The sequence below is a fragment of the Neophocaena asiaeorientalis genome, unplaced genomic scaffold (genome assembly GCF_003031525.2).
Source record: "Neophocaena asiaeorientalis asiaeorientalis breed wild unplaced genomic scaffold, Neophocaena_asiaeorientalis_V1.1 scaffold256, whole genome shotgun sequence".
NCBI lineage: Eukaryota > Metazoa > Chordata > Mammalia > Artiodactyla > Phocoenidae > Neophocaena > Neophocaena asiaeorientalis.
Window position 1 is genome coordinate 3,962,342 of NW_020185324.1, and position 19,879 is coordinate 3,982,220.

The 19,879-nt window shown below is 35.9% G+C and overlaps 1 protein-coding gene across 6 annotated transcripts in view; it reads right to left on the minus strand.

Moving 5' to 3' along the window:
* The window catches only part of RFX3 (regulatory factor X3), a 284,844-nt gene that overhangs the window by 145,580 nt on the left and 119,385 nt on the right, over positions 1–19,879 (minus strand). For all 6 annotated transcript variants that reach the window (XM_024734283.1, XM_024734289.1, XM_024734284.1 and 3 more), the window contains exon 2: positions 9,516–9,640. In XM_024734283.1, the coding sequence (XP_024590051.1) occupies positions 9,516–9,640 (125 nt within the window). The remainder of the gene's footprint in view (positions 1–9,515; positions 9,641–19,879) is intronic.

Below are 19,879 nucleotides of genomic sequence, written 5' to 3' on the forward strand. Positions count from 1 at the left end.
CATCTGACTGCTTTACTTCTGTAGTGTGGGGCTTAGGAGCTCAGGTTCTGAAGTCAGATATCTTGGGTTTGACTCTCAGCTAAAAATATCATGGCTGAAGGATGGTATATTAGTTAAACATCAGGTTTAGGATTTAGCACTGAGCTACTAGGCAGCCAGGACAAAGAGGGTGGCTGCGATTTCCTCAGTAGGAAGTCTATCAGTTTGTAAGGGCTGTAAGAAAAATGAAACATCAGTGTCTCAGCAGAAATGGCTTTGACTGATATCAATACAAGTTTTTAAAGAAAATAAAGAGCCATTCAATGTGTGTCTATTTCTAAAATCAGCCCTGGATAAAAGAAAGGGGAGAACGATCATTTTTTGTGGATAGAAAAGGTATGTTAAGTGCTCCATGGAATTAACCTTATGGTATGCTGGTTTAATACAGGCATCGAGCTTGAAGAACTTTAATGGACAATTCATCTGGCTATAAAAGAGTCCAGGAGAGGAGATGATGCTCAACTTGTGTACCATATATCCCTAGAGGTTCCACAAAGGCATCTCAGGAGCTGCTGTTAGGGGCAGGAGATGCGGACAAAACCCAAGTCCTTTCCCCTCCACACACAAGTATTCAGTCTGAAGAGCTCAAGCTATTGTACTATTTAGTATATTCCTTCAATACAAACTGAGTACCTACTTGCTCAGCTTTTACAGTTCCCATGAAAGAAGACTTTCAAAAATAATTATTTGTTAAATGACAATACAAATATATCCCACTCTCGAAAGAAATATAACATCAATCCCACACACATACATTTTGTAATTACTATCTCAGAGTATACTTCTCAAATGTAAGCACAGGCTGTCAAGGCCAAATAACTGTAATCCAAAGCAAATTATTTTAAATTCTTTGAGCCTCAGTTTCCTCACCCGTAATCATACCACCTACCTTGCGGAGTTGTTATAAGCTTTAGAAATAATGAGCCAAGCATCAAGCACAGGGAACAGCACACAATAGGTGCTCAATAGATGGCACACTATCATTATGATACATTGTTGCAAATGGGTTTCTGACAAAGCAGAATGGTGGATGACTTCAAAATGGGAGTTATTATTGAAAACCTAAATAGCTTATGCTACTCAACCAGTAGATACCTAGTGCTCCACCTCACCTCTCACCGCTCAGCTCTCCCACTCTCTCCTCCACCCATTTCAACCCTGATTCAGTTCCACAAACCTACCACGTTCACGCCAGCTCTTCACAAACACACTTCCCTCAGAAAACACTTGTTTTTATTCCCTCACTGGTCATTTCTATTCTTTAAATCTTAGCTTAAACATCACTTCCTCTAGAAAGACCTCCTTGACCAGCTAAGACTACAAATAACAATTTTTATTTGGACCTTAACGTTTCTTTTCTTTCAGATACTGATGTCGAAAACGCTCAGCTATATATTGAGATCTATTATACTGACAATGTATTTTTAGCACACGTAAAGAATTCCTCTGATTTACTTTGCAAAGAGGGCACGTGCTCTGTTTAAATTGTTTCAATTTGTTCAAATTATATGTAAACAGAAGTGCCAGTTATTGTAAAGTTTTCTACTTTTTACTTGTATGAAAAATTTTATAGGACAAATTGAACTTTCCAAACAAAAAGTACTGATGTTGAAATTGATAATTTGATAAGCAAATTCGATATTCATAGGAAACATTATATATCTCTAAGAACAAAATTATGGAATCAACTAAAATAAGTCTATAACTAAGTGATTTGTTGAAAAAGAAAATTTTCTGCAATTCAACTTTGGGAGGTCCTTTGGAATAGTTGCATTAAATGAATGGTGTAAGCCTCTTCTAACTAGAAAACCAAATTCTAGTCAAGCTAGCTAGAATATTAATATATTGTTCTCACCTTAATCTTTTAAAGTCTTATATCATACCACAGCAACAAACTTGGTTCAAAATTATTATATTTTATGAACTGAATAAAATACTGGAGGTGTTCCTGAATTCTACTGAAAAACCTGGCATTTCTCTAATCACTATGGTGACTGCACTGGGTGACAGGCCATCCAGGGTGAAGGACACCATTACTGATCCTGCCTCAGACCAAGCTGGTGTCCATTCTGACCTAGAGCCTGAGATTCCATAATTCACAATCCAGAGCAATACAAGGAAGGACCAGAGGTTCTTGCTTAGTAAAGAAAATGGAAGCAGCTGGTTTTAAGACTAAAATAGCTGCAGAGGATAAGTTACTTGACAGTGAGGGCAAAGAGAGAGAGCCAAAGACCAACTCTTATAGAAAAGGAGGTCAAATCCCCCCACTCCAATTTTCCATTAAAGGAGTCAGATAACATTACCAGTACTACTGATAATGATAACAACAATGAAAATAATAATAGTAAAAATAGAAAATTTATTAAAGGTTTATTATACTTCAGGTACTATTCTAAATTATTTAATAAATGTTATTTAATACTTTAAGTATAAGCTAGACATTATTATTCTTATTTTATACATTAGGATATTGAGTCTCCAGAAACTTAATTTTATTTGTCCAAAGTCATATAACTAGAAAGAGCTAGAGCCAGGATTTAAATCCATCCCTTCTAAGTATGAATCTCACTCTCTTAAGCTCTACGAAACCTGATTTACTTGATGAAATAGCCCTCAAAGAAATAAAAGGGGAAAACCAAAATCCATGAAAAAAAAGAAATATGTGAAAGTCAACAGTATCAAATGTCAAAGGAAAATCCAGAAACACCCTAGAGAAAATTATTGGATTTGGCTCTGTCCAAAATGCACAGTATCCATAGTTGTATGGTGGCACCCAAATTTCATAGGATTAAGAAGTGCTTACATAACTGCAGATGTCTCTTTCAAGAAAATCAGCAGTGAGGGAATACGTAAAGAAATATGTCAACTGAAGAGGGAAAAATACTAGGGAGGGGATACATGTAACGACACCATAAATAGGTCATCAGACTCAACCTCCCACAAGAGGTTTTTATGCAGCATTGTTCCACAGCCCTCAATTCCTAGCCCCTCACCTCCTTGTACAACTCCTTGATTTCACTTGAGCTCTTCCATGCTTCTCTCTACAAGAAATGCCCTTTTCCAGTTTGCTTTCCTTGTGAACTCCAACTTTTCCTTCAGCACACAGCTCAAAGGTCACATTCTTGGTGAAGACATCACTGACCCTCATTCCAAGAACAATTTCCATCTTTACACCTAAGGAACTTTGTATCTAATTCTATAACAAGTCTATCTCCATCAAAAGTTGGTTTTCTACAGTCGGGTACCAAACAGAATTACCTTTGAAACCGCAGTATTTAACACAGTGCCTGGCATATTCCTCTTAAAATATAGTATCCAGAACTGATCATAATTTTTTAACTCTAGTTGAGAAAATATTTTAAAAAATCACTTAAAAGAGAATCAAAGACTATTACTACCCAACTATTTAAACAGTAGTTCTTATTTTTAAAAATATACAGATGGTCAACTAAAGAGCTTTCATATTGGATTGGCACAGTAAAATTTATTTCGATTGTAAATCAGCATGTTCCTTCAAAACACCTTACTTTTTTATATTGGATACTAAAAATTAGCAGTTCTGATTCCAAAAATAAATATGTTCTTCAAGAACTAAAATTATTGTCTTTTAAAAAAATTATTTTCACAAAAGACATTCAACTGGAATTCATTTAAAAATATAACCCCATCTTTTAGGATGTCTGCCACAGTCTTAATTATGAAAACACCGTTCCCTTAGGGAACTAAGCCAATGAGAATCTCATCCCGAATAAGAGCAAACCAGAGAAAAATGTCTCTGTTTCCGTTGATTATATCAGATAATGGTCTGAAATGAAAAGAATTCCATTCGTGACTATCGAAGCTAGGATGCACAAGAAGCAAACCTCTGGACCCTGAGCAGAGGAAAGATAAAGACAAGAACGATGGAGTGCACTACCTCAGGCTTAGCTCTCTAAGCTAGCACAGGGTCCCATTTAAAATACTACTGATCAAGTTTTGATCCAATAGAACATTCTGTTATGGATTTAACATTCCATAGGCAATCATTTCTTCCGCTTAATCACTATTTATTGCTTCCACCAGAAGAACTTTCTCATGGGTATATTGCTAATTATCACAGCTTCCTTCTGGTTGTGATGATTATTTACTACACACAGGAATATGGCAAACAGAAGTGAGGACAAAAATAACCTACTATTTAAGCTATGGCCTAATGTGGGGAAGTCAGGAGCATTCGTACCTAATTTCAATTCCTAAAATCCATCTCCTAAAGGTTGAGGCATCATTTTAAAGATATCCATAATAAATAGATCTATTGGAGAAGATTCATTTAAAACTTACCCTTTTTGAAGATTGCTCTTCGCCTAAAACCTAATTGACAGTTCCGGTTGGATCTGTTTCCCACACAAAATGTCATTTATCTTTTTGACCACAGGAATAATACACTTACTCTCCAGGATGTACCATAATTTATGTAGAAATGCTAAATATGTGATATATTGATACTAACCAGAAAGAAATAATATAGCCACATAGCTATTACATTCATTTTGATAACTCAAATTATGAACAAAGAGTCAGTGCCTAAATAGGTAATTTATTTCTACACGTATTTTTAAAAATATGTATTTGTAAGAATATATATGTCCTTATCTGAATATAATCTTGAAATGAGCTTTTATCTCATAAAAAGAAGTTTCAGTGTCACAGTTACATACCAAAGACCCACAAGAAACAAATAGTCCCTGGGCAGAAAAAGGTCAAGACCCACATTCTTCGATAAAAAAAGAATTTGAACAAAGTTGACAGCATCTTTGAAAAAAAAAAAATATGTATGTCTTTGAACTCAAATAGAAGCCCCTCAACCCCAGGGCTCAGTTGTTCCTGGGATGTTACATTTAGAAGGAGCAATACAGAGACAACACACTTGCCCACTGTGAGAGAAAAGATGTATGCCCCTTTCTAAGGAAAAGGAAAGACAGAGACAGTAGAGACAGGAAGAAATACAGTTGGGAGACCAGTTAAAACTTGGGAAGCTTGAATGGGAGAAAATATTCTTGGAGCCCTGATTCAAGATTTAGGATGATTTAGGAATTATCCTCGATGTCAGCAGCATTTGTGAAATACCTGGATCCCAAGATTAAAACAGGAATAAAAGTTCTGACTTTTGACTAGGTTCTACCTTGAAAAGAATCTAACCTAGCTGGTTATGGAGGAGAATGGAATAGTAGGAATACATTTTCCTTTTCCCCTATCCTGGGTTTTTAATTCAGTTCTAGGCAAGCAGGGTTAGAAGACCTCTCAGATTTAGGCATAAAATGACCAACTTGAAGAATTATCTACAAGAAACTCTAACAAATCACTCAAGGAAGGGGGAGGGGAAGGGAGAACAGCACAGTTCTAGGCATATTCGATAGAGACCCATCAGTGCAAAAAGTCTTTTTACAAATACGATAAGAATAAATAATATTAATTTTTTAGTTTCTAATCAAGATACTGAACCTGAATGTTTTTATAGAGTTTACTGAATTGGGCAACTATCTCTGTATTTGTAAGCTGAGACTCTATGGTGTTTTGTGAAATAATGAAAAATTGCAAAAGATAGGAAATTTGATAAAGAATTATATAATAAGATCTTGCAATCTTTGCTCAGAATTCTCCATTCTTGAATCAGATTGTTCAAGGAAAGGTGACAAATTGATTCTTGAGATCATACAGAATAAATGAAAAACCACAGAAATAATTTTAGAAACAACATTTTTTTTGGTACTTATTACATAGTGAAATAGGGAAATCAGAACCCTTAGGGCTTTGAAGAAATAAAAATATATATTACGATCTTAAAATTTTCTGGTTTCTCAACAGGCCAATACATACAATATTATATGTCTCAAAATTTAAAAATTTAGCTATAGGCTTGTTTTTTTTTTGCAGTAAGCGGGCCTCTCACTGTTGTGGCCTCTCCCATTGTGGAGCACAGGCTCCGGACGCACAGGTTCAGCGGCCATGGCTCACGGACCAAGCCGCTCCGCGGCATGTGGGATCTTCCCGGACCGGGGCACGAACCCGTGTCCCCTGCATCGGCAGGCGGACTCTCAACCACTGCACCACCAGGGAAGCCCTATAGGCTTTCTTTTTACATCAAAATGGTCCGAGCAAGGACACAATGAAAAGTTGAATCAACAGAAGTAACTATCTTTGATGTCAATGCCATGATTTCAGTATCTATCATGGGTCAGTGACAAGAGCTGCAAGATTTTAAAGGCATCCTACCAAAGTTTGAAAACTCAAGATGACATCAGCATATTAACAATACAAAGATTATAGGTATGTTAGAGCAATAAGAAGTTACTATAGCACCTATCTTATCAGTTACAGACAATCTATATCCACAGGGACACTGTTAGAAATCTTCAAATTGTCACCGTTCTAGAGAGGAAAGGAGAGGGGAAGGGAGGGGAGGAGGGGGAGAAAAGGAGAGGAAAAGGGAGGGGAAGAAGGAAGGAAGGGAGGAATGGAGGAAGGAAGCTAGGAAGGAAGAAAATGACAGAAGAGAAAAAATCCTTCCAAATAAGATAAGCCTGGAAGGACAACATAACAGGCATTTATCCAGGCATATATCACACTAATCTACTCTGTGAAATAAAACACTTAGTTGACAAAAAGGAAATGAAAGTTCTCAACTTCTTTGCTTGGTGAAAGGGGACCAAGTCGTCGACTGCCTTGAACGTCCTAGAGGAAAGAGCTAACTTGCGGGACTGAAAAATATGCCTGTTGGGAAACAAACCATGTGGCATACCACAAAGTTTTCCAAAGTGTGTTATGTGTGTACATGAGATTATTTTTTATAAGGACATGAACACAGTGTGTGTATGTGTATGTGTAATTTTCTGTCTATGGCTGCTGATACTTGATTTTCCACTTCTAATAGGAACTTAGTTTTTTTGGTTTTATATATATTTAATATAAAAAATGATTCTATTTAAGAAGCAATCAGATCTCCTCTACCAACTCTGTGCAATGAGGTGACTGGCCTTCCTTGATGAACATGAAATTTCAAGAAACTGGGATTTAGAACATGAGAGGAAAAAATAATCACATAGATCACATACAAAGGATCAGAAATCAGAATGGTGTTTGACTTTTCCATAGCAATTCTGCAAACTGGAAAACAATGGAGCAATTCCTTCAAAATTCTGAAGAAAACGATATCCAACCCCAAACTCTGTACCCATCCAACTACCAAACAACTGTGAAGGTAGTAGAATAAATTCCCTCTCAGACACACAAGAGCTCAAAATCTACCAATTCTTAGGAAGTTACTGCAAGTTGTACTTGAGCAAATCAAGAGAGTTTAAGACACTGATCCGAGAAACAGGAAAGCCAACATAAAAGAGGGAAATCCCAGAATGATGGCAAAGGGAAAAAAATGCATATAGTTCAACCTAGTATATCAGAAGCATATGGCATGGAAAAAGTGTGTGTGTGTGCGTGCGTGCATGCACATGCATGCACATATTAAGAGCTAGAAAGAGGAGTGTGGTAAGAAAATGCTTAAAACTAAAAAATCAAGAAAATACTACTATATATAAAATATATGACTAATAAGAACCTGCTGTATAGCACAGGGAACTCTACTCAATACTCTGTAATGGCCTATATGGGAAAAGAATCTAAAAAAAAAAAAAAAAGAGTGTATATATGCATAACTGATTCACTGTGCTGTACACCTGAAACTAATACAACACTGTAAATCAACTATACTCCAATAAAAATTTTTTAAAAAAAGAAAATAAACACCGTTTGTGAAGACACAGAGGTAAATATCAAAATAATAGGTAAACAGAGGCAAAATTAGTTGCCTCTGAGGAGGAGTACAGAGAGGATGAGAACTACTTTTTTTTTTTTAAATAACAAGCTTGCTGAACTATTTGACTCTACTATATATACTATATAAGACCTGTAGTAGACATCTAATGACATACAAATTCAATAAAAAGAAAATGTTTTTTAAAAAGAAAAGAAGGAAGGAAGGCAGAAAGGAAGAAAGGGAAAGGAAAGGAAGGAGGGAGTAAGAAAAGATACAGAGTCCATGAAAGAGGGCCAGATACACTTAACACAGACATTTTAAGGTCTCAAGGGGGCACTTTCTGGAGACAGGAACAGGATCTCCACTGCACTACTGTTAGAGACAGGCACTCTCAAGGCCATTCTTCTTCCACAAATGAGACAAAAACCAAACCAGAGTGAGCGTAACTGTTCAATATGTGCTTAATATTGTTTGATTGTTGAGTTATCTTTTTAAAGTTATATATAACACTGTCCCAATAGTTCTCTACTTGCTCTCTGGATGATATGCCATAAACTACCCTTTTCTGAATAATGTTCAGTCTTGAAATTGGTAATGAAATTGGTGATCAGTAATACCAGTGTGTTGTAGAGAACAGAAAGAAGAGTATGCTAAGATTTAATAAAAGAAATAATTCTTTCAGAAGTCTTTATTTACCCTGAGAGTCAAAGACCCTTCTCCATGATTCTAGCACTCTCCCTGCCCATCCCACTTCTATCTCCTAAGAATATAACCTTGAGTCCCTCTGTCTATAATTTAGGAAAAGTTATTCCCTCTCCCTAATGACTTCTTTATAATTGTAAAAGCAACATTTGCTAAACTGTAAAAGCAACATTTTCTCTGATACTGAGAAATTACAGGTAAATCTCAAGTCTCGAGATAATGCTTTATGACATGATTATTCTCACATACTTTCTCACCACTCCTTAGAAGAAATGACAGGCCAATGTGTTCACAATCCAAAGGAGGACTATTAACTGGCACAAAATTGCACTATTTTGTCAGTATCTTTCCAAAACAAGCGAAGCGTCCCACGTATGAATAAGCCCTGTAGTAAACATGTGATGATGAATTCATTCTCTATTTTTTAAATGGGATGAGTCAGATTTTCAGACCTTTAAGATAATTTAATTTTCATTAAACACTATTTATCAGTCACCATAACGCCCAAGCACTTTCCAAAATGTCACAAAGGCAAAATCCCTGCCTGTAAGGTACACACATCCTCTCCTTTATTAAGTACTACTGTGAGCCAATTATATAAAAATATGATTGCCAACATTTCAATACGAAAGAGATAGGAAGATGTGATAAAGAATAAGGAGGGAAGAAGAGGAGAAGAAAACCCAGTTAGGGTGGCCAAGTTAGAAACAAATGCTCTCTTTAGGACTTAAGAGGCTCTTTTGGAATAAGGGTTATAGTTTGAGTATTTATCTTTTTATCCCTACAGCCTAGCACAGAAAGAACGTGGCACATCCAGGAAATGCTCAAGAAACATTTGCTGACTTAATCTAAGAATCGAACGAGGCCTATTTGGGCATCCATTGTGCCAGAAAGTATTATCCGAATCATTTTTTAGACACAGCTATGTTGGAGAGGCAGCACAAGGAAAGGCACAGCATCTTCTCTGGGAACAGCAGCTCCTTACCTGTTGTTGTACTGGTACTTGCTGTACCACCTGTGTAGGCACTGCTGCTTGACTAGCCACAGATGTCTGTAAAGTCACTGTCGAACCTGTGTCCGACCCGGTCTCTGATGTCTGCATGATGGTCTCTGAAATTTATTAAAATAGAAAGAAAGTTTAAAATGTTCTCCTTATATGACTAGCTGCATTACATTTGTTCTTAATATCCTATACTGAGACGAACTTTCCACTCCCAGAATACCTCTTACTCCACCCAACATACTCATGATATTCCACGCATGTTTAGAGTCATGTTGCCCACTTTTAAAATAAATATAGACAATTACTAATCTACATTTTAAAAATCTCCATTAGTACCTCTTATTTTGAGGCTATAAAGGTTGAACTTCATTGAAATCTACCTTCCTTAGGCCTCATCTGTTATAAATTGTTTCAAGCACAATATAAACTAGTCATATTATAAATTATGTCAAGACACAATTCTCAGAACACAAATCCTAACTGGATGCAAATACGTCATAAACTGTACTTTCTAGACACTTTTATAAACTACAGGACGTCACTGGAGGTGTACAATTTAGAATAAATTGTTTCTAAGGTCCTTTCCAACTTTCAAACTTACTATTCACTGATTTTTAAAAATTAATGTATATCCAAAAACCAACTGATATACCCTAAATTTAGCCAAAGGATCAAGCTCACTAATTTTCTTGGCTGTGAGATGATATGGTACTAACATTAAAGTTTAATTATACTCTACCCAAAGATAGCCAAACAGCAATAATGTTTAATATTTTGAAAGGTAAGAAGGATCACTATTGTATAAGTGAGATTTGTAAACAAAGACATGAGATTTTACCTTCTCTCATTCACAGCTCAACATGGTACATTTTTCAGTTCTCATGTGCCTGTCCTACTAACACAGGATTAAATTTTACAGTGTGCACTCCAACAAGTATGGTTTCTTAGACCTTGATATTCCCTTTTGTTACTTATGCAGTCAATATAATAAATGTTAATTTCTTTGCTACTGAGCAGGGATCCTGGGGGGAAAAACAATATTTAATTGGTAGCCTAAGAAAAATACTGTATCATGGTTTAAATCTGTGAACAGTATGGTGAACATTAATTTTCCCTAAGAAAATTCTTAAAGAGTATTCAGGTCTTTCAAGCAGAAAATTAACCCCTCTCAACATCTTTTGTCACAGCATGACCTCTTCCAATTTTTTCCCCAAACCTTTTCTATCATCTCATTCAATTTTAGAAACATACCTCTGAAGATATCTAATCTACACTTATTTCATAAATGAGAAAACTAAAGCCCAGAGAGGTTAAGAGAGTCACTCAAGGTGACAGGACTAGAGAAAGGACTAGGCCTTTTCAATCTATGCTTTCTTTACTTTCTAGACCTTGACACTGGTATCCCTTTACGTGATTGACTATTCTTATTCCTTTGTTAGTCAAACCCCTAAAGCAGCACAATAAAACTTAGAGCATACAAAATATACAACAGTAAAGCTAACATCGATAGAGTATTTAGCACATGCTATGTCCTCTTCTAAATGCTTTACATGTTAATTCATAAATAAATCACTCCATGTAACAACCCAATGTGGTTTGTATGATTATAATCTACATTTACAGATGAGGAACCTCAGTCACAAAGACTGAAGGTAGCTAGGGGCTTAAAAAACAAGGGAAGTGATGGAGACTGTGGCTACCACCCCATTGATTTGGGCCAGCTAATGTTTAGCTCAAGGAAATTTTTAATTTATGGGAAGACTAAACTGTAGCTGCCAGTTTTTCCAATTTTCCAAAAGAAGATTTTTATGTGAAATCTCTCAAGATGGTGGCTAATTAATAAAAAATGTAGCACTGATCTCCAAAGACACACACACACACACACACACACACACACACACACACACACAGCCCTTTGTACTAGTATTAAGACCACGGATATGCCTGAAAATGTTTGAAAATGACAGTATTCACTATATAAAAGTCTTGCCTAATTAAGATTACTGGAGGACTAACAGTTCTCGAAATTGGGAGAGGGGATATACACAATAGGAACCCTATCTGTGCCTCTTCTTCTTTATTCCATTGTAGAGGGAAAAAACTACCCTCCCCCAAAAGAAAGCAAATGCCAGTGTCCTTCGGTCCATTACATGTTATGCTTATAGACAATTGATGCCATTTGTGCTACAGCAGAGGGCTATTACTGAGAATGAGGTGATGCCTTTCTGCAGGGAATGAGGACCGAACCAGATTTTACATATCATCTTCAGAGAGTTTTTCTTAGCTTCTCTTCCCAACTCCAAGACAGGCCTTTGTCAGTTTAGTACACAAATGAGGAACACAGAGTTGCCAATTATGGGTTCTTGTTTAAGCTGTTCAGTCAAGGGGTGGATGAGATTCTTACAGTTAAGTCACTCAAACTAAAACACCCTCCTGTTTATCCCAGGGTTGGCTGAGAACTTTATCGAGGCTCTCTCGTGTGTCCAGGGGTCTGTACTGCAGACCAGCCTACACACCTTTTTTGGTATATGACCCATAATATGACATCCACTGTTTTAGACCAAATACACATAAGAATATACATAATGAATGTCTAAAAAATTAAATGTACTTTTAAAGCAATTCCTCAATAAATCACCCGAGAGGGCTTATCTGAAGATAAAAGGCATAGATTTGGAAACTGGCTTCCTATGGACCATATTAGACTCGATCGATAGGCTTTGGCACAGAGTAACTACAAACTAAAATTTTTAATCGTCAACCCTTAAAAATCAGAAGATTTTGTGTTAAAAACCAAATTTCCAGATTCTCGTGAAAAATCTGAAAATCTAGAAAAGGTGAGCCCATATTATGTGTTTTATACGCAAATTATTTATATGACAATACATATTCACTTTATAGGCATTTGAGGCATAAGAGCAATACCTAAGCTTTGACTACTTTACTAATAGAAATGTGTAACTAGATGATCGGAACTAAGACCTTCCTCATTTTACAGATTGTCAACTGAGGCCCAGAGATGTTAAAGTCGCTTAACCAAGGTCAAACTGTGGGAAGTAGGAAAGTGGGAAAAGAGGGTCTGGACATAACACTAAAGCGCATGCACTAAACTACCAGACTAAAGTCTTGAGTTTCATCAGAGATACTGAATAGACAGAAGTGAAGGGAGTAAAGAAAAGCAAACTGGTGAACTTTTAGAATCAGAAAGGAGGAAAAAGATCCCAACTATTTAATAGGAGCAACCTTTACACAATAGAGTGGGGAAAAGCAGATGGATAGAAAATGATGGCTTATATAACTTAGAGAGTCACAGAGAATTTTCCATCCAACCTCTGGCTCTATGTACATACCACATTAAAACCAGCACAGAAAGCCTAATCCAGAACAACCAACAATTGTCCCAGAACAACTTGTTTAGTTCCAAGTTACTGCTCATCATCCAATCTCCTTGGCCCCTGGATTACAGGGTCATGCCAACTGGGATAAGAAAGTAGCCTCTCAGTTTGGTCTCCATCTTTCCTTGATAGACACAACTTCCTTCTCCTCTGATTTCATTGTCTTCCTCAGGTTTGAAGTAAAGGCTCTCTTTACCTAGGCCTCAGGCCTTGAGAGGATCTCAATCACATGCCTGCCAGAGACTGGCTAAAAAGTCATAACAAAAAAAAAAGTCATAACCATAATTAGGTCTCTCATTTAACAAGTCTTTTCCAGGTGCCACACAATATGCTAAGTGCTTGAAATACATCTTTTCATTTAATCCTCAAAAAAAACCATAATGGAAATGTTGTTATTTCCACTTAACGAATGAGGAAACTGAAGCAGAAACGGATTAAATAACTTGCTAAAAGCCACACAGATGGTAAGAGTAAGAGCCTAAATTCAAATCCAGGTTTGCCTGACTCTAAAGCCCATGATGTTACCACTATGTATATTACTTTGCAAAATCATGATGAAAGGCTTCCAAATGGAAAGCTAGAGATTGTTGGCCTGAACAGCAAATCTTTGGGATTCTCAATCTATCCTATTTGATCTACACTTCGAATAACAACAGTGAGACATCTCTTCTCTCTCTGACGTTGAAATTAGCAAGTATCCTCTCTCTTTCTACTGAGGCCATAATAAAACCCAACTAGTAAGTATTTTTTCCAGAGGCATTTTAACTGATTAATTCCAAAGACCTGATTAATAGCAGATCAATTTGAATGTTAAAGCATGTTGAGGAGTGTAACCTTCCTGCCAAATATTCCTAAACAGATCATTTAAACCCACTGACACATTTAGAGTATTCTGGTAGCTTTCCAAAATTTCTTCAAAGCAGGGATCATCACATGAGGGCAGTGTCTTAGCATGCTTCATTTGTAGGTTTTGTTTTAGAGCCAGTATAAAGGTTTGTGTGTACGTGTGAGGTGTTCCCATTCATCTAGCAGTGGTTTCTGGTGCTTTGTTTATGTTTGGGAGTAATTTGGTTAGTTTAGTTCCTTCACAGCCTCCTTTCAAGTGATATTTGTTTATCAGCCACAAATGCAGTCACATTAATCCATTTTGATAAGCTAAATAAACCCCTGCAGTTTGTCCATGATGCAGCCTATATGTAAATGAGTTGTATATTCTTGCAGGAGAGACATGCACGATTTCAGTCTAGTCATCCTTGCCTAATGTGGCTGTCAGGTATGTCAAGAGCAACAGATGCTTGTTTGACAAAGGACCTTTTTATTCTGGCTAATTAAGCAGTTGGACACACCCGCCTGTTAACGGTTCTGCTTTGTATAGCCAGCTCTGGCTGAATCATGCGAATCTACAGCTAAATAGGCCACGTTTTGAAAGAAGGCTAATTAACCCCTAGAAGAAGGAAAAGAATATTGCAAAAACCCAGCTGCTGAATGCAAAAAGATTACCGTTTCTTCAACCTGATGGGCAAAACCTAGGCAAAGCAAATGTGTTTGGAACAAACATGCATTATTGCAAGTTTCAAGGCATTCAAATGTTCATTGTGAAACTTCCTGAAGATTATTTAATACACTCAAATTCACAGCTGGATTCCTTTCATCACACACTGTACATGCCAGATTAAATGCTTAAATAGTCTGACCTAATCAATTACTTATCAAACAGAACTATATAACTGGGCTCGCTTAAACATAGGTAGTATCATCTAATTTTTATTGGGGTTTTTCTTCCTGAAATAATTTGCTTTCCAAAAAAAAGCAAAGTCTGCAAAGTTTGGTTCCACTCCACTGACTGACTATATTGTTTTTTTACGCTGAGGAATGTAACAGGTTTTAATCCAGTATAGAAAATAAAAACCTGTAATTTAATTTTCAAGTACAACAGAGAACTTCCTTCCTTTTTCCTTAGTACAGAAAAACAAAAGATGGTAATTCCAATTCCTATTTGAACCAAATTAACCAGTATTATTATGATAGTCACTTATTTGTATAGTGAAAAGAAATCACACCTAAAATGTGACATTAAAGAATAAATTATTTACTTAGAAACCTGGTTCAACGTTAAGAGCAGAGGAACGCTATTTACAGAAAAAAATGGTCATAATCTAAAATTACTACTTTTAAAATACACAAGGAATTTAACATCAGTGTGCTTTCACAGAGAAAGATCCCAAACATAATAGAAGTTTTACAGCATAAGATTTTATTACTAATACTCTGATTAAGCATCAGCATTCTTGAATAAATGTTAGAAAATAAATACTAGCATATATAATACAGCAATTGAAACCTCTATTTATTAAAATTAGACAACTAAAATAAGTCATGGTTTTTGGAAAAAATAGCTGATATGTACTTTCCTGAACATAAAATCAGGATGAAATGTATACATTTCTGACTATTCTGGAGTAGATGATGAAAATATTAAGATTATTCTAATTCTTTAGAAAAAAATTAAGAATATTAAGCATCTTTCAAAGTCAACAATATAATGTAAAATAATGGAGCATATTAGAATTTATATATATATATGGTTAAAAATAATGTGATACTTTTTTTTGTTTTTTTTTTGAAATTGACAAAAATATATTGACCTGATTAATTTACCTACAAATGTAAAACTCTATGACTTTGCTTTTTTTCCACTTCACCGAGTACAAATGAAAGAAACTGGTTAAGCTATAAACTACAGTCAGCCTTTTCTACTTAAAATATACCTCTGTGAAAAGTTTATTCATTGTAAAACACAGGGCTTTATCAAATCAATGTATCAGGTAACTGAAGAGATGTAAAAGGAAAATTCATGATTTTCTATATTATAAAAGCTCTGCTTCTTTATTTAGGTCTGATGTTGTAATCCTCCCGACTATGTACAATTAATCTTTTATACTAAACTGATCTGCAGAAAAATGATGGAATGATAATAGCGTAGACTGTTCGGCAGTCATCTTCCTGTGATAACTGATGACAGAGATTAATGTTGGCGATGATTAATCAGCACACTAGTAACATATACAGGTTGCCTGGGTAACTTTTTTCACTTTTCACACAAAGGTTTTTTCTTAACTAATTCTTCCTTTGACTCAGAATAGATAATGAAAAACTGTTTCTTTGGAGAAGACAAATCAAATTACTTTAACAGTTTTTATCTTAATGAATTAATTAAAAAATAAAACAATCTATTAACATATTACTGAAGCCACACTGCTGAAATGATGTAAGAATTTTGTTATGTGTTGTTTCTAGTCATCAAGAGAAGCTGTTATCAGGCACAGAAGTAATTCTGGGGGAAAGACCACCAGGTGCTTGTCCAGTCTATTGCTGATGCCATCCTGGCACTGTCTCTCACTCACATTCATGAATTAATAGGCAAATTGGTCTCACCTAGATGACATAAGCTAAAAACTGGGAGTGCTCACATAAAAGCTAAAGGAAAAGAAAAAGAAAACCAACAAACAAAAATTTCTGAGTATCCTACATTTTGCTTACTGGAAGAAGAGTCTGAGAACAAAATGATGTAACATTCAGAAAGATTCTTACCAAAATCTATGAGGCAAACCTATAAATGTTTCTTACTATTCGTCAACCCAATCCTGACAGTGACCAGAACCTATGAGATGGAGTATTTAATGATAATAGCACCTAGAACTGAAAAATGATGAACAAAGAGCATTTTATCATAAATCAATCATTTCATTATAGTAATAAGAATAGCTACCATATACTGAGCATTTACTATGTGATAGATGCTTTACATCTTTGCATACATTTAACCCTAATTTCAACCATGAAGTAGATATTCCCATTTTATAGCAGAGAAAAGTAAGGTTTAGAGATTAAGTAACTTGCCCAGATCACAGAACTATTAAGAGATAAAGCCAGGATTCAAGCCCAGGTCTGTCTCACTCCAATAATGGCACCCTGACACTGGATCCTAGTCGGCTACACAAACAGCAACAGCAGTGAGGCTATTTTAGTGAAATCAACTTTAAAAGAAATAAAGTAGTCTATAGAGACTTTGGGCACTAAGAAAGAATTCTAAGTTTGAACAAACAGATACAAATATCACGTGAATGGCAAATACGTACTGTACCTAGTATGTGATCATTATGATGCCATCAAAGCTATAATGCTTATGATACAGAAAAGCATATCATGGGTTAGAAGAGATCTGCACTAACCTTGTGTTCACAGAATATTTTATGGAAGGAAGAGGAAATAATATGAGATTCATTTATTTTCAAGAATTTAAATTTGTCTTAAAAATAAAGTCAAATGAGGGTCCATTTAGTACCTATACATAATATTATACACAAACACAAAGATGTTCACCCAAGTATTACTTATGACAGCCAATAATAAGCAACTGAAATGTCTGTAATTGGGGAACTAATAAACTATATCCCTATAATTATCCCTAATAAATTCTATATCCCTATAGCGGAATACTATACAGATCTATAAAAGTCAGCATGGAAAGATGTTCATAATATTGTAAGCATAAAAAGCAGGTTGCCAAATAATATGCAGCCTACAGTGTAATTTTATTTACAGATATAAAATTGCATGATTTGGTAAAATTCTTAAGGGTATACAGTAACATCAGTGTAACTCCTAAGGACTCCTGAAATATGGGCCTTCCCAAACCGATCACAACTTTGGGTGGCCTCAAGCTAACCTTGGGCTTGCTGGTCAAGAACAACATGAGCTCCAGAGACCCATCTCACCCTGGAGCCATCCCAAAAAGTCAGTCTTAGATTCTGTAAAACAGCCCTTTTAATCCCCAAAGTACCCGTGTAGTATTTGATCTGTTCAGTAGCTGGGTAAGAGCTCTGTCTCCCTTCCCACTGAGTGGCTCAAAACTCTCAAAGGGCTCTAAAACACAACATTTTCAATGTTTCTAATGGAATAGTCTATTTAAAAAATTTATCTGGGGATTACATCTACAGAGCCACTCATTGCTAGTTCCACGATCTGTGTCATTTTCTGCTGAAAGAAGGAAATCTACAGTAATACACATTCCCAAATGTCAAATATGATCCTTTCCTTATGACACTCGCCAGAACCTATTGTCCAATCTAGAATAAAGACATGAATTTCAATTCTGCTCCCTTGCATTCAAACTCATAAAAGCAGTGGCGCCTCTTCCATAGATCTCAAACTGGAAGAGGATATAGGTGGTGAATCTAAGTGTTTAGTCCCACCAAGGAAACAGGTACCCCCTTTTTAAACGAGCCCTAGTAACATCTGTTTATTCTTTCTACATACCCTAAACTTTATACACAAGTTTTATCTTTTTTCCTCTACACTTACTAGTGGGGTCTTAGCCACACACATGGAAGTATCCATACTATTTTTTGCAAAGAGAGGGCAAAGATTGGCTTAAAAGGCAGCATTAATTAAAGAGCCACAAAAGAAAACAAGTAGGTAATGTTTCCAAGCAGGGTTTTCTTTGGATTTTACAGGGAATGAAGTAAAACACGAGTTCTTAATTTTCTTCACACCAAAAAAGGCTCCAATAACAACTTTCTTCTTGGATTCTCTTCCCCACGTAAAAAATTTTTCTGTTTTTTTCTATCTGATTTCTTTTTCTTTTTATAAGAGTAAAGAATAGAGCCTTTTGCAGTTCCTAACTATTCCAATGACAGGCTCAAACAGATCAACACATCTAAAAGGGGAAAATAATACTGTATAATAACATTGCTAATAATGGAAATAATATACCCCACTTTGAATGTACAGTATCTTAAAGAACTGAATTCTCATTACTTCCATTTTTTTGGCAAATGTAGTGAACATGGGAGTGGGTGGACTTGAAAAAAAAATCTATATATTCACACATACATAAATTCTGGAAATAATTGCTCTAAAACATAATGCTATTAATCAAGTGAAATTTTTACACTGACTTTCATTATAAAATGCATATGTAGACACTTGGAAAAAAAGTTTGGCTAAAAGATGAAAATTAAAACAGACTGAAGAGTCTAGCTAACTGTGCATTCTCAAACTTAACAGAAAATTTATTTCTCTCTAAAAATCAGTAAAACTTGAAATAAGTCAATTACACTGAACCAAAAACACTTTCTTCGGAGCTTCTTTTATGGAATTGGTGATGCACTCTGAACATGGCTGTCCCTCCAACTCACTCTAAAGCGTTTTCTTGGCTCCAAAAACAATAGTTCCTTCTCAAGTGGGTTATCTTAGGCTATCTCATAAATCTATGGTTAATACCCCTTAGCTAGGATTATTAATATGCTTAAAATCACCTATACGTTCTTTATTATTAAAAGCTACTCTCATTATGTAATGTTTTATGTAAGTGTGAAATTTCACATAATAAGTTTTATTTCCACACTTCCTCCCCCTCCTAACCTTTGATGGTCTTCCAAGGGGGCTAAAAGAGAGGGGAGAACTCTTCCTTTATCCCTTAAAATACATTAAAAGTAACTGTCCTATCATTTCTTTTATCACCAAACTTTCTCCTCTCAATTCCCAAATCTAGTCAATCACTGAGGCCAATGCTTCTGCTTCCTAATCTCTCTAAAAATCTATTCACATCTTCATCTCTCTGGCTCCAAAGAGTTGAGGCCACTCCCTACAACAGGTTCCCAGTGTCCTCAGGATAAACTGCAAAGCCGTCAACAGGGCTTTTAAGGCTCTTTAGAATATAGCTCCTGCCTACCATTTTCCAAAAAGTACTATATACAATCCAGCCATATGGAACTACTCTCAGTTGCCCAATCCTAGAAGGGGAAGTTCCCCAATCCCACTTTAATGGATGAGAAACAAGAAGTTCCCGCTGACTCAAACAATTTTTCCTTCCCACCTCTTCTCCTCTTCATCTTTCAGATCTCAGGATAAATTCCACTTCCCCCAGATAGTCTCCCAAACCACCAC